The sequence below is a fragment of the Xyrauchen texanus genome, chromosome 1 (genome assembly GCF_025860055.1).
Source record: "Xyrauchen texanus isolate HMW12.3.18 chromosome 1, RBS_HiC_50CHRs, whole genome shotgun sequence".
Lineage (NCBI taxonomy): Eukaryota > Metazoa > Chordata > Actinopteri > Cypriniformes > Catostomidae > Xyrauchen > Xyrauchen texanus.
Window position 1 is genome coordinate 45,160,426 of NC_068276.1, and position 27,649 is coordinate 45,188,074.

The following is a 27,649-nucleotide window of genomic DNA, read 5'->3' on the forward strand; positions in this document are numbered from 1 at the left end:
TGCTGAATTTGAGCATTTAGTGGGTGAAGAAGGGGTTGGATGAATGGGTAAATCGCGGCATTTAAAGGTGACGAGCAGATCAAAGAGCTGGGCTTTGTTTGCACGCCTAGGGCACGTGATATCTGCGGCTGCGAGAGTGTGTCTTAATCCGTTGATGGTCCATTTAGCTATGCTGGGGATGGAATGGTGATCTGACATGGAAAAGAATGAGATGAAGAGAAATATGAAGCTCTTGAGGGAGAAGGAGAAAAAAATTATCAGATGGCGGTGCCTGGGAGAAGAGGTCTCAGAGCGTGAAGCTTGGCGGCCTCGGTTCGCCCCTGGAGGTTGAGGAACAATGTTGGGAGAAGCGGAGATGATCCTGGGTTCAACATGCTGTTGTGGTGAGTCTGTAGCGATATAATTCATCGTCAGAAGGAAACAAATCGATTTCGACGGACATCTTAATTTAGAGATGTGATTGGTCGGATTATATTACCTTGCTCCTCCCAAACCTTATTTATAAAACTCCATATCGAGAAGGAGAGCAAACCAAGCATTCATGTCTCACGACATGTCCAATTGTAAAGGACTAGTGCATCCAAAAATGTAAATTCTCTCATAATTTACTCACCCTCATGCCATCCCAGATGTGTATGACTTTCATTCTTCAGCAGAAGAATATATCAGCTCTGTAAATCCATATAATGCTAGTGAACGGTGACAATAAATTTGAATCTCCAAAAAGCACATAAAGGCATCATAAACATAATCCACAAGACTTCTGAAATTATATAATCGGTATTGGGTAAGAACAAATTGAATTCCTATTTCACTGTACATTTTGCAATTGCAGTCCCTATGATCATGATTTTAAGCTCAATTACACTTCCCTGTGCACTTGTCTTGTGGAGCATAAATGAGATTTGACACACACACACACACACGCACACACACACGCACACACACACACGCACACACACACACACACAGTTGTGTTTCCATGTTTTATGGGGACTTTCCATAGACATAATGGTTTTTATACTGTACAAACTTTATATTCTATCCCCTAAACCTAACCCTACCCCTAAACCTAACCCTCACAGAAAACTTTCTGCATTTTTACATTTTCAAAAAACATAATTTAGTACGATTTATAAGCTGTTTTCCTCATGGGGACCGACAAAATGTCCCCACAAGGTCAAAAATTTCGGGTTTTACTATCCTTATGGGGACATTTGGTCCCCACAAAGTGATAAATACACGCTCACACACACACACACACACACACAAAATAGTATGTGTAAAATACTTTAAATATAGTGCACAGATTACTATTATAGTATTTTTATGTTCGTTTTTTGACCATTTACTTACGTTGTATAAAGAGCAGACTGGACATTCAGTTAAACATCTTATTTTGCGTTCCATGCAAGAAAAAAGTGTTGTTTAACGACATGAGAGTCGGCCAACGTCTACAGACAGAAACTGAATTTTGTGTTTGAACTTTTAGCCGAAACAAACGAATAACTTGTGAAGCGTGATATATCTGACACTTCGGATAATGAACTTTAACCTGAAACGGCATGTCATATCAGTGGGATGTGATTGGTCGGTTCGGCAGCGTGAAGTCGCGTCATCACCAACATCACCATAGATATCTATGAACATCACTACCATGTTCACTACCCCAGTGAACAGTTGTAGCTAATGCTACTTTCCACCTATGTTGAACAAACCAATGGCAACATAAATATGCCACGTTACTGAAACATCTTTGCTGCACGGTAAGGCGCCGTTTGGTCCCTTTGAAACATATTCGGACTGATAATTCGTGAATACTAACCAGAAGTCCTGTCCATTGCTAACTAGCCCACAGAATATCATGCTATTACACCGAGTAGACTATTACACTACAACCGTATGCTTTTACAAAGCAGTCGAAGCTCGATGAATCGTCACTCTTGACATTGATTATCTTGACATGACGTGAGAGAGATATGGTTTAACACCAGCTGTGAGAGCTGAAGAAACCCAGTTGAGGTAAGCTCAGTCATATACAGACAGAAAGCTAATGAACACTAGCAACCGTCTGACGTTATGATGAATTATCATACTTGATATATACCGTTTAGCTATCATTGAAGCAAACACTGCAGCTTTTATCATAGTTGTTTGTAGATCACGATACAGTGCATCTTGAAAGTATTCACAGCACTTCACTTTTTCCACATTTTGTTTTGTACTGCCTTATTCCAAAATGGATTAAATTCATTATTTTCCTAAAAATTCTACAAACAATACCCCATAAGGACAACGTGAAAGAAGTTTGTTTGAAATCTTTGCAAATTTATTAAAATAATAAACTAAATAAAATCACATATACATACGTTTTCACAGCCTTTGCCATGACACTCCAAATTGAGCTCAGATGCATCCTGTTTCCACTGATCATCCTTGAGATGTTTCTACAACTTGATTAGTGTCCATCTTTGGTAAAGTCAGTTGATTGGACATGATTTGGAAAGGCACACACCTGTCTATATAAGGTCACACAGTTAACATCGCATGTCAGAGCACAAACCAAGCCATGAAGTCCAAGGAATTGTCTGTAGACTTCTGATACAGGATTGTATCGAGGCACAGATCTGGGGAAGGGTACAGAAAAATTGAGCACAGTGGCCAATGAGGACAGGAAACCAGGCTCCGCTCATGGTGGTGGCAGCATCATGCTGTGGGGATTTTTTTTCAGCGGCAGGAACTGGGAGACTAGTCAGGATTGAGGAAAAGCTGAATGCAGCAATATACAGAGACATCCTTGATGAAAACCTGCTCCAGAGCGCCCTGGACCCCAGACTGGGGCGAAGGTTCATCTACCAACAGGACAACGACCCTAAGCACACAGCCAAGATAACAAAAGAGTGGCTATGGGACAACTCTGTGAATGTCCTTGAGTGGCTCAGCCAGAACCTAGACTTGAACATCTCTGGAGAGATCTAAAAATGTCTGTGCACCGATGCTCCCCATCCAACCTGATGGAGCTTGAGAGGTCCTGCAAAGAAGAGCAGGAGAAACTGCCCAAAAATGGGTGTGCCAAGCTTATAGCATCATACTCAAAAAGACTTGAGGCTGTAATTGGTGCCAGAGGTGCTTCAACAAAGTATTGAGCAAAGGCTGTGAATACTTATGTACATATGATTTTTGTATTTAAAAAAATAAATAAAATATTTTGTATTTTTTATATACATTTGCAAAGATGTCAAACAAACTTCTTTCACGTTGTCATTATGGGGTATTGTTTGTAGAATTTTTAGGAAAATAATGAATTTAATCCATTTTGGAAAAAGGCTGTAACACAACAAAATGTGGAAAAAGCGAAGTGCTGTGTAAACTTTCCGGATGCACTGTATGTACTTTACTGGCTGCTCTACAGTGTTTATTCAGAGATTCTTAGTATTTAAAGAAAATGTTTTAGCTAAAATATTAATATTTTAATATTGCTACACATAAGGACCTGAATGTGAAATGTCAGAATCTGAATGATTAAGTATTTATTTTATTTTAAATTTTTCCAGTGGCATAGATAAGAAATTGCTGCGTCTGGTTGAAGTTGACCAATAGTGGATTTTGCTGATATTGATAACTTGGGTGGTGGAAAAAGCTGATAACTGAATCTTTAGCTATAAAAAAAATAATATTTTTAGTCTATTACAATACTCTATAATTAAATATTTCCAAATTAAGCTTTTTGTAGATAGGTGTGTGTGTGTGTGTGTGTGTGTGTGTAATGCATATCTATAATTCACCTAAAAATTAAAATTATTTACTCACCCTTGTGATATCCCAGCCTGGTGTTTATAGCTTATAGTTTATAGAACACATTTGAAGAAAAATATTTTGGCTCAGTAGGACCTTAAAATGTAAGTGAATTGAGATTTCTCTTTTAAAGCTCCACAAATAACAGACAATCAGCATAAACGTCATCCATACGACACAAGTGGTTTGATTGATATCTTAAGTAATACAATCACATATTTAAGTACATTTTAACCATAATCAAACACTTCCGGTAAGCTTCATGAGGGTGCGGAGATCATGCCATGATAAAAACGATCTTATGTTCTCTTCTCAGTTGAGACATCCAGGATAAGCGCACCTTTGCATCATTGTGAGTAAAGAAACAGATAAATGCAGATCAAAACCAATTAAACTTCTGTACAGCATTCCTCCTATTCACTTGTAAACAATACTGCTCTTCTATGTGTCACAACTGCTTCAGTTAGTTCTCACGTGCCACGCGTATGCCACGGCTGACTGAAAGTGTTAAAAAAAAAAAAAGTTATTAAATCTTGAGATTTTTTGCACCAAAATTAATCTGAGCACTTTAGAAGACATTAACGTAACCGCTGGAGTCGTGTGGATGATGTTTATGCTGACGGTCTGATTTTTGGAGCTTCAAATGTCGTATCACCATTCACTTGCAATTTAAGGTCCTACTGAGCTAAGATATTTTTTTCAAATGTGTTCTGGTGAAGAAAGAAAGTAATACACATCTGTAATATAATGAGGGTGAGTAAATAATGAGAGATTTTTAATTTTGGGGTGAACTATCCCTTTAATGATTAATAAGGTTTATTATTATTTACAAGATATGAAGTTGGAGACCCAATGTATGTGCGGACAGGGAACGCTTCCATATAGTCAATTTTTCTTTGCATTTGCTTTAAGAACACTTGATTATCTAAAAAAAAAAAAAAAATATACATTGAAGTGAGAATAAAAACAGGGATGAATATGGTCAGTGATTTAGATTCAGAATATCCCTACATGATTGTTTTAATTTCACCTCTAAAGGCCGCTGTTATACTGCTGAACCAAACCAGTCTAACTGTAGACAGTGCCAGCACCAGAAGAACACGGAAGGATAAAAAAAATAATAATAGTCAACATCAACTATCAGAATAGATTGTTTCTGTAAAATCTGTAAATCTGATATAACGGTCTACCTCTAGTTTCTTGCAATTGTTGCAGTACATCCTAATCACATTTTACATGTATGCTAATTTTACTTATGAATGCTTAATATGCTTGTTAACCCTCAAACTGTTATTTTCCAATAAGTGTGGGTCTGATGCCGGGCTCTAAAGGCAGGAAGCATGCAGCAGAAGCGGAACATTCAAATCATAGAATGGGAGGACTTGGACAAACGCAAGTTCTACTCATTTGGAGTATTCATGACCATGGCCATCCGTGCCACAGTTTACCCTTCCTCACTCATCCGCACCAGGCTGCAGGTTCAGAAGGGAAAGTCGCTGTACACTGGGACCTATGATGCCTTCCAGAAGATACTCAGAGCTGAAGGTTTGAGAGGACTTTACAGGGGCTTCATGGTGAACACTTTCACGCTCGTATCAGGGCAGGCGTACATCACCACTTACGAGCTGGTGAGGAAGTATGTCTCCAACTATTCCAAAGACAATACACTGAAGTCATTAGTGGCAGGAGGGTCAGCGTCACTGGTGGCCCAGAGCATTACTGTTCCTATAGATGTAATATCCCAGCAGCTCATGATGCAGGGGCAAGGGGAGCATCTGACCCGCTTCAAAACAGTTTCAGGAGCAAAGCATCCATTATATTTTGGGCAGACGAGAGACATTATTGCACAGATATTTGCTGCAGATGGTATTCATGGATTTTACCGAGGATATGTGGCGTCTCTCTTGACATACATCCCCAACAGTGCAGTCTGGTGGCCATTTTACCACTTTTATGCAGGTAAGAGATGGTTAATGCACCGACAGAGTTTATAAACCATCTATTAATGGATTAAAGCAAATTATGACCTGTGCAATTTTTTTGCTCACTGTAATGGCTTCAGGTGTTGCATGTTTTTGAATGACACTTGTCGAACAACGTGTAATATACATTTATCCCCAAAATGAGAATTTACACAATCAGAATGCGGAGTTGATTTTCAATCCATTGAAATTAATGCATTCTGTTTGGCTCCACAGAACAGTTGTCCAAGATGGCTCCAAGTGACTGCCCTCATCTACTGCTGCAGGCCATGGCTGGACCTCTAGCAGCTGCCACTGCCTCCACCGTCACCAACCCCATGGATGTCGTCAGGGCAAGAGTTCAGGTGATTCCCACGCAGTAACGGTAACACTAAAGTCAAACAATAGACTGATATGTGTAGTAGATATAGAAATGTGTCACTGAATGTGTTTACATGTATAACAAGACACTGATAACTATCAAAATTGATGTCATGTCAAATTGTAAACAGACAAATACATTGTTATATTTTTACAGTTTTTTTTTTTCTTTCTTAAACCACAGAGAAAATAACTTCTAAATATCTAACTGTTTGCAAACAGGTGGAGGGCAGGAGATCAGTCTTGGAAACATTTAACGTATTGATTAGAGAGGAAGGATTCTGGGGGATGACCAAAGGCCTCTCTGCTCGCATCATATCTTCAACACCCACAGCAATAGTCATGGTGGTTGGTTATGAAACTCTCAAAAAAGTCAGCCTACGGCCAGAGCTGGTTGACTCCCGACACTGGTAAAAAAAAAAAATGCTTCAGTGTGACTTGGCAGATTTCATTTTGTATTTTTATGGAAATAGTTTTAGCTGACTGTAACATAGCAGCTAGTGAGCTCTTTGTTATTGCATTTTAATGGAAAACACTGCTCAGGTTTGCAAGAACTATTGTAAGAGGCACATTCATTTTTCTGAATGATTTTTAAGAAGTATGAGATCTAACAGATTTAATGTTTTTGAAAAGGAGAGTATTTTGTCACTAATTTATAAATCATTCTATAAGTAGTATTTTAAATGTCTGTTTTGTCACTGCTCATTTTCAAAAGTAGATACAGATTATTTATTTTAATGTATTTAATTTAAGGAACTCACTGTATCAAGCTGTCCCCACATTGTACTATTACTGAAAAAATTTAATACTTTTAAGGTGTATGTACTGTAACTATCTCCTCATGTGCATTTTGTCCTTGTTTTTTTTGTGGGATGTTTGAAGTTGCCAAAGTTTGCGGATATTCAAGGAAAAAATGTGTATCTGTTGCTGGAGGTGAAGAATGAAAACTTCAGGTTATATAAAGTGTGTGTGTGTGTCCTTCAGTTTCATTTTAAGTTATTAGCCGAACATATGATGCAGTTGTGTAAGTAATAACAGGAACATAATCCAGTTACTTCATCAAATACACATCATTCAGCCCATGTGGATTAGGCACTGTGCTATTATATCTGTCACCACTAGGGAGCAGACGCTTACAAATAGTTGCCAGGTAGCGCTGTGTATTTGGAGAGCATATAAGAAACCAAACTGAAATGGTCTGCTCTAGTCTATTTTAATTTAACCATACATGTGACATCCCACTCAATTAGAATCCCATAGAAATGTCAATTATTATATATTTTGGAGCTGCTGGTGTTTTTGTGGCATAACTGGGTTTTATTTATTTTATTTTGTTACAGATTGTTTTCCTGCTGTTTCATTTTAGCCTCATCAGGACTAATTTGCAACTTCAGGGCACATACCATACCAGAGAGCCAATCAATAGAAATCATAAAATAACTATTTTTTTTTTATTTATTTTTTTTTTTTATAAAATTTCAGAAATACGGTTGGACATGTGTTGTATAAGTGTTGATCATATACATATATATATATATATATATATATATATATATATATATATATATATATATACACACACACATAGTATTTTGAACTTTGTGAGGAATTTATCACATGCCTTGACTGCATGTACACAGTAAAATTCACCTAATTAAGTCCTTATGGCAAAAATTTTAAAGCAAAATGCTTTTAATTCTGATTCATTCAAATGATGCTCTTTGACAACTGCAAGAGTTTAGATTTCCTTCTTGCTGACATCAATATTCAAATGCAATGGATGAACTGAAGTTTTCAACATTATTGCAGAACCCTAAAAATTAATCACTTGACCAAAAGATTTGCTCAGATTGTCTGGGAAGGGAATATTCATTAGTTCAGTTTCAGGACAAAACTAAAGTGCCCCCTAAAGTGTTTTATCTTTTTTCTTTTTTTTTTCTCCTTTGGTCAATATAGAGATTCTTTCTTTACTGATTTAATGGTTAGTGCCAGAACAGTGCTTCTGTAAAGCCTGGTGTCAAATATGAGACACTTGTTTCCCTGTTGCTACATTCATCTAAGGGTTAGCGCTGCTTGAAATTAAGCTATGGGCAGGGGAAGAGGTGATGTCACACGTTTAAACATGACTTTTTATGTGTAGAAAAGATGTGAAATCTGGACCAGCATGAGGAGATAAACAAAGGGAAAAACAACTACCTAAACAAGAATAACATAGGTTCAATGTCAAAGAGTTTTATTTTTTGCATTTGGGATGTATTTTGTCTGAAAGCTATACTTTAAATAAAAGAACTTGAACGAGACTAAGGTGGTGAAAGGCTAAAATACACAATAAACATAAATTGGGAACTGAGGTTACAAAAAAATGCATATTTACATATAGAAGATGCTATTATCTGCTGTTTCATAATTTACATTCTAAACATTAAGAATGAAGAAGGCACAAAATTTGATATTTTCTTTGAGAGTAGAAAACAACAATGGCAAGTTATCAGCGTGTTTAAGGCAATATGTTGGGATGGGGTGTGATGTGCAGCTGTGATAAACTAGTGCTGCATGTGATTAGGGCCTCAGGCAAGGAAAGTGCTGCCAATGATCCATGTCTCAGCCAGAACTCAATGACACAGTCTTCATCACTGGGGCCAAAACCACTATCTGAATGCCTGCAACGGCTATGGTCCACTGAAGAGAGCATTACTGTCCTTTCTCATAAAACATAAATGGCATGATTCATTTTGATTTTATTTCTTTGGTTTCTCTGTAATAATATTTATTCTATAATAATAAAAAAAAAAAAATAGTTATCAAACTGATAGAGTAATAAAAAGCAAATGTGAGATGAAAAACACAATTGCTGATGCTTCCATTATTTGATGGTGCTTCTGTGACATTTTGGCTCACTTGTCGATTTGTGTGCTTCCCTGGATGGATCTTAGTTGAGGTACCACACACCTTGATAATGTGTGTATATTCTTGTATAAGTAGTTGGTAATGTAATGCAAATGTTAAAATAACTCGTCTTACAAGATGTGTGCTAGTAAAAGTGTTTTGATGTCATAAGATAGCATTACGTTCATAAGAGGGCAAAAATTGCATGTTTATAAACTTTTACTCATGCCATTATTGTCAAAGTGCCTTTAGTCTTTATTCCACCAGGAAACTGATGCTTTACCTTCAACAAGCCTCCGAAAGATTATTTAGCAAAAATGTAGCTATAGTAGGCCTAACATGAATGTATGAGACCAGGGTGAGTTTTTGTTACATTGTGAGTATGAGTAAATGATGACATTTTATTTGTATACATTTTTGGTGAACTATCAACAACATTATACAAAAACTTGAGTTTTCTCGGGTCTGACAACCCAATCACTGATTCGTTTGAGGTCAACATAAATGATCAAGCAACGGAGTGATCAAAGTGGACAGGAGTCTGAAATAGCCTACTGCTCCTATCAAATTAACTTGTGGTCCAAAATGGCCATAGTCAAAGCCCAGGGCAGTGCATGGGTGCTCCTACTGGGAACTTCCATTAGATAAAATAGAGTGAAAAATAACTTTTGGTGTAATAGATGCACTAACGAATCTGTGGTGTCTATATCTGAAACATCAGGGAACAGGGTGTTTTTGTTGACGAGCAGGAAGATGATGGATGTTCTCCATTAGTGTATGTCGATGGGTGATTTGTGATTTAATCTGGTATGACAGATAAAACCGGCTCCATCTGAGCCCCATCAGAGGTACAATAAAGGCATCTGCTAACATGTATGGGTGTTCACGGGAGTTAACAGTACAGATTTTCTTAAAGCAAAAATGACTTAAAGGCATGGTTGACCAAAAAAAATAAAACATTTTATCACCATTTTCTTATATTGTTCAAAACGTACATTACTTTTTTTTTCCCCGTGGAACACAAAAGGAGATGTTATATGCCATCCACTTTAATTACATTTTATGTTTCTTCATACAATGAAAGTGAATGATGACTTGGGCATGTTGTCTAAAAATTTACTGAAAAAAGAAAATGGTACAGGTTTGGAATATGTGGTGGGGTTCAATGCCATTGCAATATAACCTTTACATGTGTAGCCAAGAGGAGAAATTTAATGTAATTAATTCTGGTAATAAATTGGATGTGGCCCCTTTAAGTTTAAGTTTTGCGACATCCGCTGTGTTACACACATCTGTATGGAGATAGAATTGGTCCTAATTCAGAGACAAATGGAAAGAGATTCACAAATAAAAAGTCGGTTCAAAAATAAATGTAATGAGATCCACAAATAAATGTAAGGAGTTTCACAAAAATGAAATGAGATTTGCAAATGAAAAAAATATTTATTTAAAATGATTATAATTTTAACTCATCAACACAACTTTATTAATATAGGGTTTGTGCTCCTAAGATTATTTAATATGATTCATGTTTTAAAAAGGCAATATCTGTACTACTGATCTTTTGTTGTGTCTAGTAGTGTGTCTGTTTGGATCTGCCATGTAACATTAAGGGTAAAGGTGTTTACGACACATTTCAGTCAAGAAACTTGGTTAAAATTCAAATAGCAGACTCGTACAGTCAGCCAGGTTAGCCATAAAGCTAATGATTAGGACACTCTACAAATGGGCAATTTTCAGCTGTCGGCATATAACTGAGAGAAAATTATTAGGGCTGTCAATCGATTAACATTTTTCATTTAATTACATGGTGTACCGATTAATTAATTGCGATTAACTGCATATACAAATATTTGTTGTGAAAGCCCCTCATATAACAATAACTCAATATATAATGAGTATACATATTTATATAAATATATAATTATACATAGTTATCTTTAAATTTTAAAAAAAAATATATATATATAAAATATTCAGATAATTAAAATGCATTACATTCTTGTAGCAGAAGAGTTAATCATTGATAAGACAATACAAAAAGCGGCTTTAGAATACAATGTATTGTTTACTACCATATTATTGATCATAAGTCAATCATTGTTATTCAGTTCACAGCAATCCATTTCACAAGTGAATTTGTCAATCAGTTGGAGATTTTATTATGAGGGCTTGTTTAAGGGCCCATCAATTTACACCTACAGTACGTCAGACGTCTCAGGTGTGTTGTGTCATAAACATGTGTCAAGTTAAATATAGTTTAATACTCAATCTTTAAACACATCTTGAGATCCCTTAGATCGCATTTGTGCTCCTTTGAGTGTTTGTGTTGTATGTCTGCTGAAGATTGTTTTCTTCACTGTATAAACTGTGCATTGCTCATTCAGCTGAAATTTCACTTACTGCCTTCTGGAGTAAACAGGTGGTACTACAAGCTTGCATTTCTCAGGAATCTTCATTATTATGGTCTGTGGGCATGCGATTAATTGCGTACATTTGTTTTATGCGTTATTTTTTGTCAAATTAATCGCACTGCATTAACGCGTTACATCTACAGCCTTAAAAATTATACAAACCTTAAATCACAGTACTCCTCTGATGGCGTCCGTTTCTTTAAAGGTTTGCGGCCTTGAATCCATGCTCATGAGAGCTGTGATACTGGTCCCCCTGATAGTAAAACAAAGCATGATTGGTTGAAGATTGTATGTATACGATTGGTCCGAGTAATGTATCCATTATCTGATTGGCTTGAGTAGACGATGAGTACAGTCCACCTATTTGTGGATTGCCCGCAGCTCTCACGCATGAAATGTTTCAGAATTCACACATGAGCTGCCATCCACAAATGAATGCTGGACAGTTGTGTTTGTGAGTTAAATAATATATTTGTAAATATTTGTTTCATTTTATTTATTTGTGAATTCACTTTATTTTTGTGAAACTACTTTATTAACTATTTCATTTATTTGTGGATATCATTTAATTTATTTGAGAACCAACTTTCTGTTTGTGATCTCTTTCCATTTGTCTCTGAATTAGGAACAATTATATCTCCATACATATGTGCTGGTTAGAACGTGAGATCATACGTTGGGCAAGAGAGCTCCTGGTTTTGTTCGTCAGTGATAATTATTTGGGTAAATATCACATTTTGCAAAAAATGCTCATAAATGCATTATATGTGAAGAACTGTATGTTAAAACTGAGTGTGTGTTATGGATCGTATTTGAAGGATGCAAATGGGTTGCATGTGTGGATTCTGACCACGTTCTGTGCAAACATGTTTTACAGCATGTATTCTGTAATCTGTAGTGGAATACATTTCAAAAGTAAACCTCCCAACACTGAACATAACTTATTTAAAGATTTAGAGCCCAGAGTGTTCTCTAAATAGGTGTGATACGTGTTATACTTGAAAACATGTGTAATTAGAACATGTGTAATGAGAATTGTACTGTTTAAACTGTTGTACATGTCTTTAAAGCCTGGTTGGAAATGCATAGAATGCTTTGAGTGGTTTGAGCAAGTACTTAAGTGCTTGAATGTATAAAATGTTGTGAAAGTTATAAGCATATATCAAGTCTGTGTTGAAGTATATGGTTAAGATAATTCCCTCTTTGTAATTTCTTTTGACATTAGCCTCTACCATTGCTCTCATTTGGGACATTGTTCTTTTTGAGTCACATTTAAAAATGGTCAGAATACTCCTGGCTTTTAATCCAATTTTTCATTCTTCAAAATAGTACAAAAACAGACAGCCGTCAGAATAAAACCCCAAAAGCTATTTTTGTATCCTGTGGTGATAATTTTCAAACCACCGGCTACACATGTTCTGCAAGTTCTTGAGGGAGGGATTTTAAAAACTAAAAAGAGACCTTACACATCATGGTCTTGGCATAGAAAAGTCTGTTTCTCTGACCACACATTGACACAGTCACCTTATAAAAACAAAAGAGAAAAAAGACATTCACACGCACACTAACATTTAAAGGCCCATACCAAATCAATTGATTGATGGGACAAACAGTGGCTGATGAGGGCAAGTAAGGGAGTAGATGGGTCCATTCCTTCTCTTGGACACTTCCTGGAGAAATGACAAAGCGCTCTCTGCCCTCTCTCTACATTAATTATCAACTGCCGTCTCAAAGGCACTTTGTCAAAAAGATAAATGAAACCATCAGGACAGGAACAAATCAGACTGCAGAGGAGGGCAAGGGGGGAGGGGGTGCCCTCTTTCTCTCTTGGGGCTCCTGTCCTTCTCTTGGGAGGCAGAGCCCAGTATGAATGGGTCTTCATAGGAAATGTATCAAGGACATGGTCAACCCTTATTCAAAAGGCATGTTTCAGGTTGTATACACTCCCAATTTCATCAACTGGACTAATTGCAACAAATAAGACTCAGACATTAATCCTGGGTGCCATAGTAGCACTATCTAGAAGTTTTAAAAAGTCTAGTAAAAGAAAAGGGAAACCTATAGCTTAAATGTATTTTCATCCAAAACATTAATGCAACTGAGAGTGGCAGAATCCTTAACTCTGCAAGCACTTCATATGAAAGTTAATGTGACAATCCAACTAGTATGTAAGTGATGAATGGAAGCATTAGAGAATGGAGGCTTCTGTACGGCATTATGTCCATCTGAGTAGGAGGGAGGGATCTCTGACGTACGTCACAGATGCTTGCTATCAGCAGTGGTCCAGAAGGCATAACAGAGAGACAGAAAGAAAGAGAGGGTGACAGTGTAGACGAGACGGGGTAAAAAAAAAGATAGGAAGAAGGCAAATGAGTTGAACTGACAGGTTGTTAGATCTGGAAAATAAAAAAAGTGGTGCAAAGCTGATTTATTAATCTGGTCTCTGAATTAAAAGTAAGGCAAGCTAAGTAAGGCTGATAAAAAGGGTGGGAAAAGATGGCCAATTTCGCAGGAACCTGGAAGATGAAGAGCAGTGAGAATTTCGAAGAACTCCTCAAAGCACTTGGTAAGAAATCCTCTCAGTTTGATCTTTGCCATCATTTCAACCTCCACTAAGTGAGCAGTGTGTATGCTGTGTGATCACCAGACTTTTTTACCCCCTTGTCTAGGCTGCATCAGGGCTCCTCTGCTCTGCTGTTTGTTCTTCAATAGCATATTCATGGATTAACTAGTGTGAAGAGTAAATCACCATTATTTTCAGGCTGTTGGGCATCTCGTTCAGTCTCTTTTGTTTCATTGGCAGCATGTGTTGCCCGGATTCTTATTCAGATTTTCAAAGCTAGAGACAGTCTTGAGTTTTAGCAAGGGGAACCAAAATGCACCCACTCAGTAGCTTTGATTTTTTTTCTTATTATTATTAGATTTAATACCGATAAAAACTTGAAGCATAGCTATAATGCTCTTGATTTAGAATTGCATCTTATGATTTGGAGAAATTGTCTGATTCAGTCTTGCAAGATTTTGAAATAGAGAAATTTCAGTATCAAGGGATTCCAGTAATATTTTCCCAGTCAAAAAAAAAAAAAAAAAGAATATGTGATATCATATCATGGTCAATTAAATTGAAGCTTGCTGTTCCATAGACAACTGTGCAACCTCTGAGATTTTTCCAGGCATAGAGAGTATTGAGTGTATTTAAGCAAATGATCAGACAGTTACTCACCCAGATATTTTAAAATCCTGTGCCAATACTTCCAATATGTTTGTAATTAGTAGCAGAGTTTCAACATTGTCCAACTTGGCACAACACAAGGCCAAGGGCCATGGCATACCTTCCAGTCAACACCCTGTCATTGCAACCCCTTATTTGAAACATCTGCTGATAACAATCTGCATTGTGGTCCTTGATAACTATTTATGCAGGAAATAGCATACCACAGCTCTATGAATACGTGCTTTGCCCCAGTTATGTAAGTCAGTCAATCACAATCATTAAAAAAAAAACATGAAAGCCACACAGATTCAATTCAGATATTTCCTTTGTCCTGGTATCTAGTGCAGCAGGTGCAAATAGATGATATAACTATACCCGTCTTGGGGAAATTACTGTGTGGTATGCTAGAGGATAATTAGAACATAGAAGGGAATCAAGAGACACTTGATTGAGATTGAAGAGAGTGTTTAAAGAGATTATATTGATTATTAAGGTCTTGACATGATTATTGTATATTGTGTATATATTTATAAAGAACCATACTTAAATTACGCAGAGCCTTAATTTACTCCTAATCATGGCTTCGGTGACATTAAATAGAATACTTTTGCAGGAGAAAAGTGACTAATTTTGCATGATTCATTTAACATAATTTGTGTAACATATAGGGGTTAATGCTATGCTGAGGAAGGTAGCCTGTGCAGCAGCCTCAAAACCCCATGTGGAGATTCGTCAGAATGGTGAGCAATTCTACATCAAAACTTCCACGACTGTGAGGACCACAGAAATCAACTTTCAAATAGGACAAGAGTTCAGTGAGGAGACTGTGGATGGTCGGAAGTGCAAGGTAATTACAGCTTTGGAGAGAGTTTGATTTGTGTGCTTTCAGAATTCGATTCTCTTTTATTCGCTAGTACAAATGAGATACTGGGATTTACCTTGGTCACATTGGAAATCTGCTCAGCATGCAACAACAGACACGTGTTAACATTCAAATATACACATTATAAAACAACTAACACATTTCCACACAATATACAATGTAAAAAACAGTGGACATACTAAAAAAAAAATCATGAGGTAACATCTAAAATTACTGGCTCAAAATCATGACACACAAGCCCCTTAAAGCAAGACTGCATGCTAGCTAAGCCAACCTTATGTATTCCACCTAGATTTGAGTGGATCTAAAGGGATCAGACTCAGCACAGACTAAAATAATGTTTGCATGCTGAAGAATTGATAAGTGCTGATAAGATGGGATGTGTTTCCTGAGGGCATAGAGATTTCATTCTGAGCCTGTCGACCCATCAGAGGCTGCTGAGAGGGCAGTGGGTGGCAGCAGACTAAACTGTCATGTGTTGGAGAATTTTTTAACAAGCTAACCTTTGTGACTGTTGCCTTCATGGGCAAATAAAAGTTACCACAGGTCTGGCACAAAATATGCATCTGTTTTTGACATGAATTGACTTAAATGGATTTGGTGTTTTGGCAGAGGATATCAACATAAAACATTCATTAAGTTAAGCCATTTTGATGAGTACAAAGAAATAAGTCCACAGACAGTGAATAATATCAAAGGCGCATGTGGTAGTCATATAGGGCCAGTCAGATGGGTTATACACAAGGGTGAAATATAATTGTGACTCATCGCAATGATGTAGCAGGTCACCTGTTTATGACCTGTCTTCATTATTTATTACTTATGATTCACACCCTTAAACCAATGACCTAAGAGTTTTGATGTGGGTAGTTGATGCATATTTTCCATGGCTAATATTTAAGGTTAAAACTTAAATGAATGTGTCAGACAAAGTATGTATGCCATGTAACTGGTCACCATTTTTTGACAGAATTTTAACATTTAATCACCTTTAGCCTTCATTTGTAATGGTCATGTATGACAAATTAATCTTTAAATGTGCAAATATTCCACTTAGTTTCTCATCTTAATATGTCATAAAAGCTGCATGCACAATCTTAAAATAGTTAGCATAATGGTGTTAAAAATAGTGCAGGACATTCCAAGTTTCCAAAAGTGTTATGTTAACTACCATTGTGCCAATTAAATGCATCTGGAAACATTACAATTCAATGAATTTCGTTGATTATAGATAAAGACTGATGCAGAATAATACCTCAGAGAAAGATCGGAAAAGTTCTTGAAGATCAGCTTTTTCTTTTCTTTTTTAATTCACATTGTACATCTCATTGATAAATAAGGTTGTCCAAGGTAATTCAATTATTATTAAGAATTTAATAACTTTAGAAATGTCAAGTGGTGTAATCATAAGTCATGTAAAAGCTCTTAAAATACTTACCTTGCTCCTTGAATGCATATGAGAGTAAACATAATCATACATATTCAAACATATAAGGTATTTATACATTTAATATGCATAAAATGTGTCTTTCATAAACATTTCAAAACATCAGAATTGCTTTTTAAACTTCACACACAGACATGAAGGTCTAAAGGGGTCTCCCTCTCTCTCTTTCTCTGATTATGCCATCTAACTTTGATTTAGCAAGATACTTCCACACACAATATCCACACACACAAAAAAAGGGTCATTGACCCACATTCAGATACAGATGTCCATCTTCAGAGGGCTTTGCTCTGTGTTTTTGTGAGATTACCATTATCTTGTAATTATTCACAGAGCCTGGCCACATGGGAGACAGAGAACAAGATAACCTGCAGGCAAACCCTTGTGGATGGTAAAGGCCCTAAAACGTTCTGGGTACGAGAGCTGAGAGGCAATGAGCTCATCCTGGTGAGGAGGTGTTTAGTTTTTTTTCTGCAGGACTATATGCCATTGAGAAATATCCTTTTAGAGAAAAGCCACTATCTTTGCCACTCATCTTCTCACAATGGAGGTCTCTGCATATGCTGATAATTTAAACTGTTCTTCTATCGTGAGGAAACAATTAGACATATTCCATTCTGTTTTGTGATTACGAACACCCATCAGAAACCTCTCTGGTTTTTCGTGGATTTTGTTTGGAATTGTAACAAAAATGCAGCATGGGTAAACATCTTGTCTGCTCTGTTTTATAGGAACTGAGGAGAAGGTTTTATTTCTGGCTTTATTCACTGGCTTTGCTGCCCTTGAGGGACATCACATGTCTCCCTCTCTCAATTCAAGTATCAGTTGTGAACTTTAAAGTGGATTTTTGAAAGACTTGCAATGGTTGAAACACTCATGCTGTGAAATTATTTTCACCATTCTTCACATGGGTCACTGAAAATATTTGCCATGAAAAGCCATTCATAAGCATTAAACAAAGGTAACTTGTGAAGGACAAGTGAACAAGACCTAGAGTCATATCCTCTGCAAAACCTACAAGATTTTATCAATGCAATACAAAAAGTTTACTTTATATATAATCACTTTATAAAACAGCCTATTTGTTAAGCCAAGGCCCAATATTGTATTTGTTTATTCCAATTTATTCCAGTAACCAGTTGCTCAAATTTCCAAGGCTAAACAGTAGCTCTTATTGCTAAATAAATGACCTCAACAGAGAAATATGCTTGACCATTAACACAGCACAACTTGTGTCCAGTCATATTTTTGGTACATACTGTAAATGCACTCATGGACCTTGACACAGTAGGTGGCATTGCAGCATACAAATGACAAGTTATGTTGAAGTCATATCTGTAGCTTCTTAGCTGCATTGAAAATGTTATGCAGAGCAGCAAAATGGTGATATCTGGCTCACATCAAAGCTCCTTCAAGCTTATAAGTAAAGAGAGGCTTGTGAATGCATGGTGGTGAATAAGAGGTGACGCATCTTCCCCATTCAGCTGCTGTTTTGTCATTAGCTGAATAATCATGCAATTAAGTATTAGACCAACTGCAGCTTATTTTTACACAACACACGTTGCGAATGAATGTAACCTTTGCTGTTGGAATGGCTTTTTGAAATTAAAATCTTCTGATGAAATTAAATCCTTTCATTTAAAAAACAAACAAAAAAAAAAAACATTTAAAATAACTTATCTAAATCTTGAGATATTGGACTAAACCTCCTTGTGCAACCTACTGATCCATTGTCTCACAAAATGCTTTTCCTTGCCATCTAACAATATGAGTCAACACTGTCAAATACAAAGACAATGTGTGCTGTCATGCCAAACATGTATTATATATATATTGATTATTTTTTGATGAATGAATAAATTGAGAATAGAGGATGGTTTCTAAACTGATTTTCAGCTTTATCTATTGAATTGTCACCTCACCAGACACAACCTCTGACTGTCCTGACAGCTTATAGTGTTGACAAAATATTCACAATTTGTATATCACACGTGTATTAAATGTAGTAGATTTATGTTGCTGGTAAATAGAGGAAAAGAAAAAGGTTTGTATATTTATACTATAATACTGTATGATCTATATACACCGATTAGCCACAACATTAAAACCCCCTGCCTAATATTGTGTAGGTCCCCCTCATGCCGCCAAAATAGCGCCAACCCGTATCTCAGAATAGCATTTCAGATGCTGTTTTCGCACCACAATTGTACAGAGCGGTTATCTGAGTTACCGTAGGCTTTGTCAGTTTGAACGAGTCTGGCCATTCTCTGTTGACCTCATCAACAAGGCATTTCCATATAAAGAACGGCCCGCTCACTGGATGTTTTTGGCACCATTCTGAGTCAATTCTAGAGACTATCGTGTGTGAAAATCCCAGGATATTAGCAGTTATAGAAATCCTCAAACCAGAAGCTCCTGACCTGTATCTGCATGATGTTATGCACTGCTGCCACATGATCGGCTGATTAGATAATCACATGGATGATTGTTGGTGCCAGATGGGGGGGCATTCGCACTCAATCACCATGCACTACACGGATGGTTTAACCGTTGCACACAACTTCTCTGTGTTTACATTAGCATGTCCTGCTGAACGTGTTTTCATGTGCACCTTCCTGAGAACATCGACCGGAAAGAATTAGGGAGTTTGTATTTTGTATATGAGGGAAATATAAAAAAAAAAAATTACCTTTTGATGCTGATGAAATGTTTTCAGTTAAGATTGTTTCTTGTATCCCAGCTTGATATGTAGTTAAATAAAAGTATGTCAGTTGTTGGTCATTTTTACCTTAAAGTGGCATTATCAAAATCTGCTCTTTTGATCGTTCCGTCCATACATTTCTAAAACGTAGGAAGAGTTAGTTATATTCATAAGGAAAGCCATATGTGATTGGACAAATCAGTACTAATAATTAGGAAAGTGCTACCTGATAGGTCGTATTCACTAAGAGCTAACCCTAACACTCCCACTAAACCTAACCAACCAGGGCTGCGTTTCCAAGTAGATCGTAGAAGCCATTGGCGCCAATGGACTCTACGATCAACATAATCTCACAATGCTTTCGGGAAATGCAGCCCTGATCCAACCCTACACAGCAACACTGGTTTAACCAATGGTGCGTTTGGGGTGGGACTATCTTATACAAACGTGTACAATAAATGGATAGTGAGATTTTAAGGAATCTGTTTGAAAACAGTGATTATTTTTGCAAATTCCATTTTGTGATGCTAATGGCTTCGATATTACACACTTTAGTATTTAAAAAGGTATATTTATTTTATTTCACTTTTGTCAGGAAATGGCACTAGTTATGATAAAATAAAAATGGTCAATTTGTGTTAAGAACACTAGTGATAAAAATCAATTCATTTCAAAGTGGAAAAGTTGCAATAGTCAAAGCTAATTACCAGTAAAATTGTGGGACATGTATATCTGAAGAATCAATGATTTGCCTGGTGCACCAAAGCACTGTGCGATATAATTGTCTAACACAAACTTTATATCAGTTTTATTAATTTTCCCTCTGTAATACTTCATGTTTGTGGCTCTAGGTAAATAGCCACATTAACATAAAGCGGGCATCATGCAGCAAGGTTGCTGGCAGTGGCCCAGAGCAGACTGTACAAATAAACCTAATTGATCATGTTACACGTAGGAATGTTGGCAGTGTGTAGGGGCCTGACATTCCTCTTTCTGATGTCTCCAAGGGCACTGCTGTACACAGCAGATGGCCTGTCCTAACATCATTTTTTAAAGAGTCCGTGAGGTGGTCTCTCTTCCTGCTCTGGTGTGCAGATGGTGTATGCTGATGTCAGCTGCTCCAGTTCTGTTTAGCTGTGCTTTTCAAATGGCGATAAACTTGTAAGGCCACCATCAAACCAGAGGCAGACAGTTTTCGTTCTATTCCTCTCCTTGACATGAGTGATGGTTTATAACTCTCAAACGTGAGAGTGGAGCTGTTAGACTCCTCCAGGTCCACAGAGAGCAGGTACCGATCAATACGTCAGTAAATGCATTCCATTGATGTACAATTCAAACAAGCTCCATTTGTACAGATGTGATTCTTACAGTGCTTAAACTTTCCTTGCTCATATACTTGACTAAATGAACTGAATAACACTCAAAAAAAAAAAAAGAGTTCATAGTATTCTCTCTCTCTTTCTATTTATTTTCTTTGCTCAGACCTTTGGGGCAGACGATGTGGTGTGCACACGGATTTATGTGCGGGAATGAGCTGGATGGAGAGATAATCCAACACTTGCGACTTTGGAAGAATAACCTTATTTCATCATTAACTTGCACTATAGTGTGTTACCTGGTACTTTGTCTTTGATTAAGGACCTAACATATTTGTCTATTCAATGTACTTATTAGATTTTAATGTTTATGTTTCTTATTAATTTGATATGAATGATATTGTGTTGAATATAAAAAATGTAAATCAATTACAATGATTTTCTGCAACCATGGCTGATTTCTTACTCATTAAACATGAAATAATAAAGACATATACATTTAATTATTTCTAATATGATTGATTTCTTTACCATTTTCAAACTTTAAACCAGCATTTATTTTTTATTGAAAGGGATGTAAAAGATAAAATATCTGACCCATCATATTTTTATTTTAAACTTAAAAAGCCTATAATAATGGAAATATTGTTAATAGCAAAGCTTGTTAATCAAATTATTAGACATTGAAACATATGAAAATACTAAAAATAATTTGTGAGAGGAAAAAAACACACTCATCAGCCTAAGTTCTTTGCTCCGTGAATTATGGACCTAGAGAGCCTTTTATGACCCATTTCTCCAGAGACTGCTTAACTTTACTATGTGGCCAAATCTTAATTAAATAATGAGCCATTTTAAACCATGTTTCCCTCCCTGTGTGTGTTAAATACAATTATAGGGTTTGTATTACTCTCCTTAGTCCAATAAACTTTTTTTTGGTCATTAAACTATAAAAGGTTTATTGAAAGAAAGAAAGAAAACAAAAGTAAAACGTAATGTTACACTGGTATTTGTAAGGAACTAAGAATTTTTTTTTGCAAAATGTTTACAAGAACTTGCCTTTAAAATGAATAACTGCATGCATTAATGTGATTTTTTTTCCCCCACTGTGCCCCAGGACATTTTTCCAAATGCTCCCTCTGCTGCCAGTGTGGAAAACTACAGAGCGTTGTTTTAAGTGTACTGCCATTAATTATGCATTCTGATCAAGAGTACATGACTTTAATTCAATGTGAAAGCAAGCATTATTGATTTACTCAAAGTTATAATTCCAGCTCAACACACAGCAGGGTAATCTACTACAATTCTGTTTTATTTAAATCTTTAAAACAATAATGAATAATATAAAAGGGCTGTACATGAGAACATAGAAACATGCCATCATTGCCATCTTTAAATATGTTTTTACATATTTATCAGCATAAACCCAAGCCTTAGAGCGCCTAAGTGTCCAAAGTTCCTTTTCCAGACTTCTCATTATAAGAGAAAAAATGGGACCAAACAGAATAATTTCTAAGTTCTATTCAGAACACAGGCAGTGATATCACAAATATGAAGACGAGTTCAGATAAGGGCCAAATATAGTGCCATGAAAAAATTATCCAATACAACATTTCAGGTTCTGGACAAACTAGAAGCTGTTGAAACGAACATTTCCATAAGCACATAAAGAGAGGAGACAGAGTGACCAGACCAAACATTTTAAACAAGAACTCCCTTTGGTAAGAATAGTCATTGTGTTTTCTTAAACATACCAGCATTAGCCTCCTCCAATAAGCGGATAAGGATGTCTAATAGCTGAACAACATAACAGTGACGGTTCTCAGAATATATACAGTCTGGCATATATACATAGTATTTACATTACAAGAGCTTGTTTGACTTATTCTGGTGTTCCTGATTGACATATTGTGGCTGGTACTTTAATTAACAGTAATACCTTCATTAACAGTGCTGTAATTAACCTGTGACAAGAGACTTCTGAAATAGACCTTGATTACATTTTGTGTAGATTGTGAACAATATACTGTAGAAATGTACATAATCAGTCCTGGTTTAGCTGCATAACCTGACACAGAGGCTTTTTTTAAACATCAGAAATTTTCTGTCATTGTCTGACATTCTCATTTTTGAGCATATATGTGTTTAAAGTTAACCACAAAAAACAAAACAAAAAACATTGCTAATAAACTACTATTCACCTTGAGGAGATGAAAAATATTAATAATAAAAAAATAATATATATACAAATGGGCATGGACTTGACCTGTATTTGTAAACCATCCTTTTCATGAAAAGACACTAAAAAAGACAAAAAGTGAATCTTTTTGTTTTGAGAATAAACTACATTTGCAAGATTCAGTCAGTATGATCTTGCCCTCTTGATTAAAGGACATTAATTAACTGGCTATAAAGTCAAGGGGAAAAAAAGACTCCAATCTAAAATGTAAAAAAAAGAAAGAAAGAAAGAAAGAAAGAGAGAGATAGAGAGAAATCTCCAAAGAACATGATGGCGGTCAGATTTTAATTTCAGTGCTACTTCAGTCATCATAAAAACAACATAAAATGTCTTAAAAATTGATCTTTACAACGTAGTGCTGTAGGTGACTTTATATTTGTTGATGTTATGGAAGTGAAGGATCTTGGGCTCACAGATGGTTCTGCAGGGCAGCAGACCGTCCTGGCCCTCTCCCATCAGCCACTTGTAAGTGGTGGCAGCCATGTCACTGGTCACATGGTCTTTACACCATCTGTCCAGCCACATCTGAAAGCGCTGGTGCAGACGAGTGCTTACTCGCTGGTGAGACTGAAAATAATTATATATATATATATATAAAAAAAAATCAATTAGAGCTACTGGACCTGTTTACACCTGTTATTAAGTTGTTTTAGAGTGATCAGATCACAAGCGTTCAGTCAGACAAAAATATGGATTACAGTGAAGCACTTAAATCTGAGGCACAATTTTTGGAGGGTTTAAAGGCAGAAATATGACTTAATTCTTTTTTAAAAAGCACTTAATTTTTTTCTTCTGTTAAAACTATCTGTAAGGTTGTTTAAAATGTGTATTTTATGCTTTTATGGTTTAAGGCCTTTGCACACCAAATGCAAATTTGTGTCACGATTAACATTTTGAATCTAAATTGATTCCTAAAGCGTCATTCACACATGGAGCGAACATTCGCGCTGACAAAGCAAGGCTTTTATTTTATTTATGCAGAGCTCATCCATTTTCTTTCTTTCGTTCTTTCTTTCTCATGTTAATACACATATTGTTCAGTTCTTGTGGCTATACTTTTGATATGGTTGGAACAGTATGAATTGGCCCAATTCTCTTCCATTGTAAGTGCCTCACTGCAATGCAGATTTTAAAATATTTTAAAGAAAGGGAGGGACAAGTTGTAATTAATTTTTACTCCCAAATGTGGTTTGAGTGATCACAAATGCTTTGGATGTTTACACATCTATTTAGCGCTGCCCACTTGTGATCACTCTTGACATTTTGGAGATTTCAAGGCAGTCTACATTCCTCCATCGCCTACATACCTGATGCGCTCTCAGTTGTGCTGTGCGTCGATACATGTAGTCCTCTGACTTGAAGACATACACCATCTTGTAGGAGTTCAGCTTAAACATGCACTCCATCTTGGAATCCTCACCACCCTCTGAGGATTTTTTGGCTGATTCTTTGGCATCTCTCATTTGCATCTCTTGGCCTCTCTGGCACTTCCGGATCCGCCGGAGGTTCCTTTAAAAGAAAGAGCAGATAGCTTTTTACTACTTTTTTAAACCTAGTCTCTTAAATTTAGAACAAATGCTATCAAACAAGTTAAGGCATCTGACAGAGTAGGAGGAGAAAGATCCCAATCAAAAAGAATAATAATGCACGAATGCAACTGTCTACAGTGCACCTTGGGTCTCAACAGATATGACAAAATAATCTCCATTGAAAACTCATATCCATGGAAAAACCATTTTGATCAAGTACAAAATCCAGATTTCTAAGAAAAAAAGGATGTGTCATTTCACTGCTTTAATTAAAGACTAAAATGAAAAGTATACTTACCATTGGTTAAAGATGTGAATGGGCATAGAAACCATGACTCTTATTTTGAATTCAGGACTTCACTTAAAGAAACAAGTCAATCGTCCCCAAAAAAAAGAAACCAGGTAGGCATTAAGGTTCCCGCCAAACACGGAATTTTCCGTGTTTTATGAAAAAACGCTTCCCCGCCAAACACGGAATTTTCCGGGTTTCCATGTTATACGGTAAGGAAGACCCCTCCGCATGTTTTGAAAGAGTACGCAACTCTTTGATCAAAGAAACAGACTGCGATCGTCTCAAACATGAAGAAGTGGAGTATTGAGAAGCTCAAAATATCAGACATAAACATGCCTTTTTATCAGCTTTTTGTCTGAAATGTTGTTTTTGACAAAACCGACCTCTGTTCAAGTCGCAATAAAAAAAGAACAAATGAAGATAAAATAAAATAGTTTTTTTTTGCCTAAAAGCAGAGGCTCAGATCTTTATTGTGATATATAGCATCTTCATATCTTCATGGAAGAAAATATTCTGCGGGCCATTAAAGTTTAGCGAAAATCGTCAAAAACCCTGGCGGTGGCTGGCAACTTTTTTTTTAAAAACGCTGGCGGGGAAAGGGTTAAAAGGCCAGGATATGGGTTGACAGTGCATTACACATTGCATACAGACCATGCACTAAAAATGTTGGTTGCATTACTTATCAAAGCAAAAATAGCAGCACAAAATCAACTATTCAACCTCACATTGCATACACACACAAAAAGTCTCAAAGCTATTAAATCAATTAATAAAAAATAAAAATTATGTTTTTTTTTGTTTTGTGGATGAACAAGCAAGCACAGAGCATCTCTCTACCACTGCACATAAAACATGCATGAAAGAAAAAGAAAATAAATAAACCAAACATCCTCCCATGCTTAAGCTTCAAGATCTTTTGGAAATAAATACACGTACATTTAAGGATAAAATTCAGTCCAGAATTTTATTGACAAGCCCCTCTCTGAAATACAGCTGTCTTTGTGTCAGACCACGGTGAATTCAAATTTGAGTCATAGCACCACTTTGTAAACTGACAACCCCAATCCAACTCAAGAGAGAATCAGCAATGGGAGGACACAACATCTCGGAGATCTCAGCATACAAGGTCTATTCAGAAAGTCCTAACAATGAGATCTTACAGACTATAAAAACATTTATACACATTGATGAAATCAATAATCTGTGAATAGAATTACACAAACAGACCACAGCACACTTTGTGAAAAAGCAAATAATTTTTCTTTTTTGAAACCCAAGAATGGGCTATTTTAAAAAGTTTCTGAAAAATCTTCCAAATGGAAAGTACAGGTCTGAAAAGAGAATTATGCTTTTTAAGAAATGACCAACATATCAAAATGCAGTCTTCATCCTCTTTAGAAAGATGCACTTGAAAAGAACATAATTAAGCAACCAAACCCTGTTAAGAGCCGGCATATAAAAACAGCTTCCATATGCACAGATGAAAAACATTTATTAAAATGAAATGAATCTTCCACCTCTTTAATAATAATCAAAGTCTCAACAACAATTTTGCCTTAAAATTAAAAAAATTGGTGCACATAATTTTAGATATCTCTTGCACACATTCCCCACAAACACATCATACTTACACTTTATAAATAAAGGGTAAATTACCGATGTAACTGTACTTTGGCCACATCTGAGCAGAGATAAACAGCCTAACATTGAGTTTTCATTAAATGATGTCTCAAAGTGCGAATGCAAGCAGGCAGAGAGCTCATGTATGTTTGGTTGGGAAAAACAAAACACCAGGTGATTACAGACAGGAAGGACTCCAAGACATTTCCCAAGACTACCACAAGCATTCCTCTGATTTTCCTGTCTTGAGCTGATGCTGTATGGGACGGGGGCAAGTTTAAAGGACTCATGTCTCTAAAGATGGGTGTACTTGGCTGAGCCTCACCTGGGTAGAAACACAGGCTTCTGGGAGAGGTGCTCACGCAGCCCTGGAGATGCCGAACTGGTATTCAGATATCGCGCCACATAGTCTGGCCAGCGCTGTAAAACACATACAGGTATTAAAGGTTAGCTCTTATAGGATAAAGAGTCTGTGTTAATTATCAGTGGCATTACAGTCTGGAATTATCAGGCAAGAAAAACGTCACACGCATGTCTTGTGTGGCAGGTTTATATGTTGTTCTGCATGATTCATTTGCATTTATGTATCTCATTTACTATGCAAAGTGTATTTCAATACTTGAACCATCCACTGTTTTGCATAAGCTCGAAAAAGACATTAAAGTTGCTGCAAGCGATTTTTTCATGGAAAAGCATGCAAACAATTTTCCTACCCCCTTAAAGATATTAATGAAATAAGTGTCAAGAGACACTGATCATGAGATAGGAGTGCTTTCTAGAGCATGTGCAGACTTTCGCATGTAACCGCGGATGTAGTTAAACAAACAGCCCGCAGGTACGAATTGAGTTGGTTAGAAATGATTTGTGATAAAATAATTTAAAACTCTGTTAATCATGTATTAATAGATTCCTTTACATTGAACAGGCAGCCAAGGTATGGCAGCTGCCATACCCTGCCATACGAAATTGAC

The 27,649-nt window shown here is 36.5% G+C and overlaps 3 protein-coding genes across 6 annotated transcripts in view; 2 read left to right on the plus strand and 1 right to left on the minus strand.

Moving 5' to 3' along the window:
- Positions 1 to 1,655: 1,655 nt before the first annotated feature.
- Positions 1,656 to 7,526, plus strand: LOC127661707 (solute carrier family 25 member 44-like). 2 transcript variants are annotated; one of them, XM_052152668.1, is made up of 4 exons: positions 1,656 to 1,766; positions 5,101 to 5,754; positions 5,994 to 6,121; positions 6,360 to 7,526. In XM_052152668.1, exons 2-4 carry the CDS (start codon positions 5,136 to 5,138, stop codon positions 6,549 to 6,551), a joined length of 939 nt encoding a protein of 312 aa, XP_052008628.1. In that variant the 5' UTR covers positions 1,656 to 1,766; positions 5,101 to 5,135; the 3' UTR covers positions 6,552 to 7,526. The 2 variants fall into 2 exon arrangements, with proteins under 2 accessions (XP_052008628.1, XP_052008541.1); XM_052152581.1 differs by having other exon boundaries at positions 1,681 to 2,022.
- A 6,213-nt stretch (positions 7,527 to 13,739) lies between these two features.
- Positions 13,740 to 21,498, plus strand: LOC127661981 (cellular retinoic acid-binding protein 1). Of its 2 annotated transcripts, none has more exons than XM_052153052.1 (4): positions 13,740 to 14,003; positions 15,320 to 15,498; positions 17,315 to 17,428; positions 21,165 to 21,498. In XM_052153052.1, exons 1-4 carry the CDS (start codon positions 13,934 to 13,936, stop codon positions 21,213 to 21,215), a joined length of 414 nt encoding a protein of 137 aa, XP_052009012.1. In that variant the 5' UTR covers positions 13,740 to 13,933; the 3' UTR covers positions 21,216 to 21,498. The 2 variants fall into 2 exon arrangements, with proteins under 2 accessions (XP_052009012.1, XP_052008973.1); XM_052153013.1 differs by lacking the exon at positions 21,165 to 21,498 and adding an exon at positions 17,713 to 21,158.
- A 794-nt stretch (positions 21,499 to 22,292) lies between these two features.
- LOC127660073 (paired amphipathic helix protein Sin3a-like) overlaps positions 22,293 to 27,649 on the minus strand; it is a 28,891-nt gene continuing 23,534 nt past the window's right edge. For both annotated transcript variants that reach the window (XM_052150255.1, XM_052150177.1), the window contains exons 19-21: positions 27,004 to 27,098; positions 24,545 to 24,746; positions 22,293 to 23,804 (exon numbers count right to left, since the gene is read on the minus strand). In XM_052150255.1, the coding sequence (XP_052006215.1) occupies positions 23,583 to 23,804; positions 24,545 to 24,746; positions 27,004 to 27,098 (519 nt within the window). In that variant the 3' untranslated portion in view covers positions 22,293 to 23,582. The remainder of the gene's footprint in view (positions 23,805 to 24,544; positions 24,747 to 27,003; positions 27,099 to 27,649) is intronic.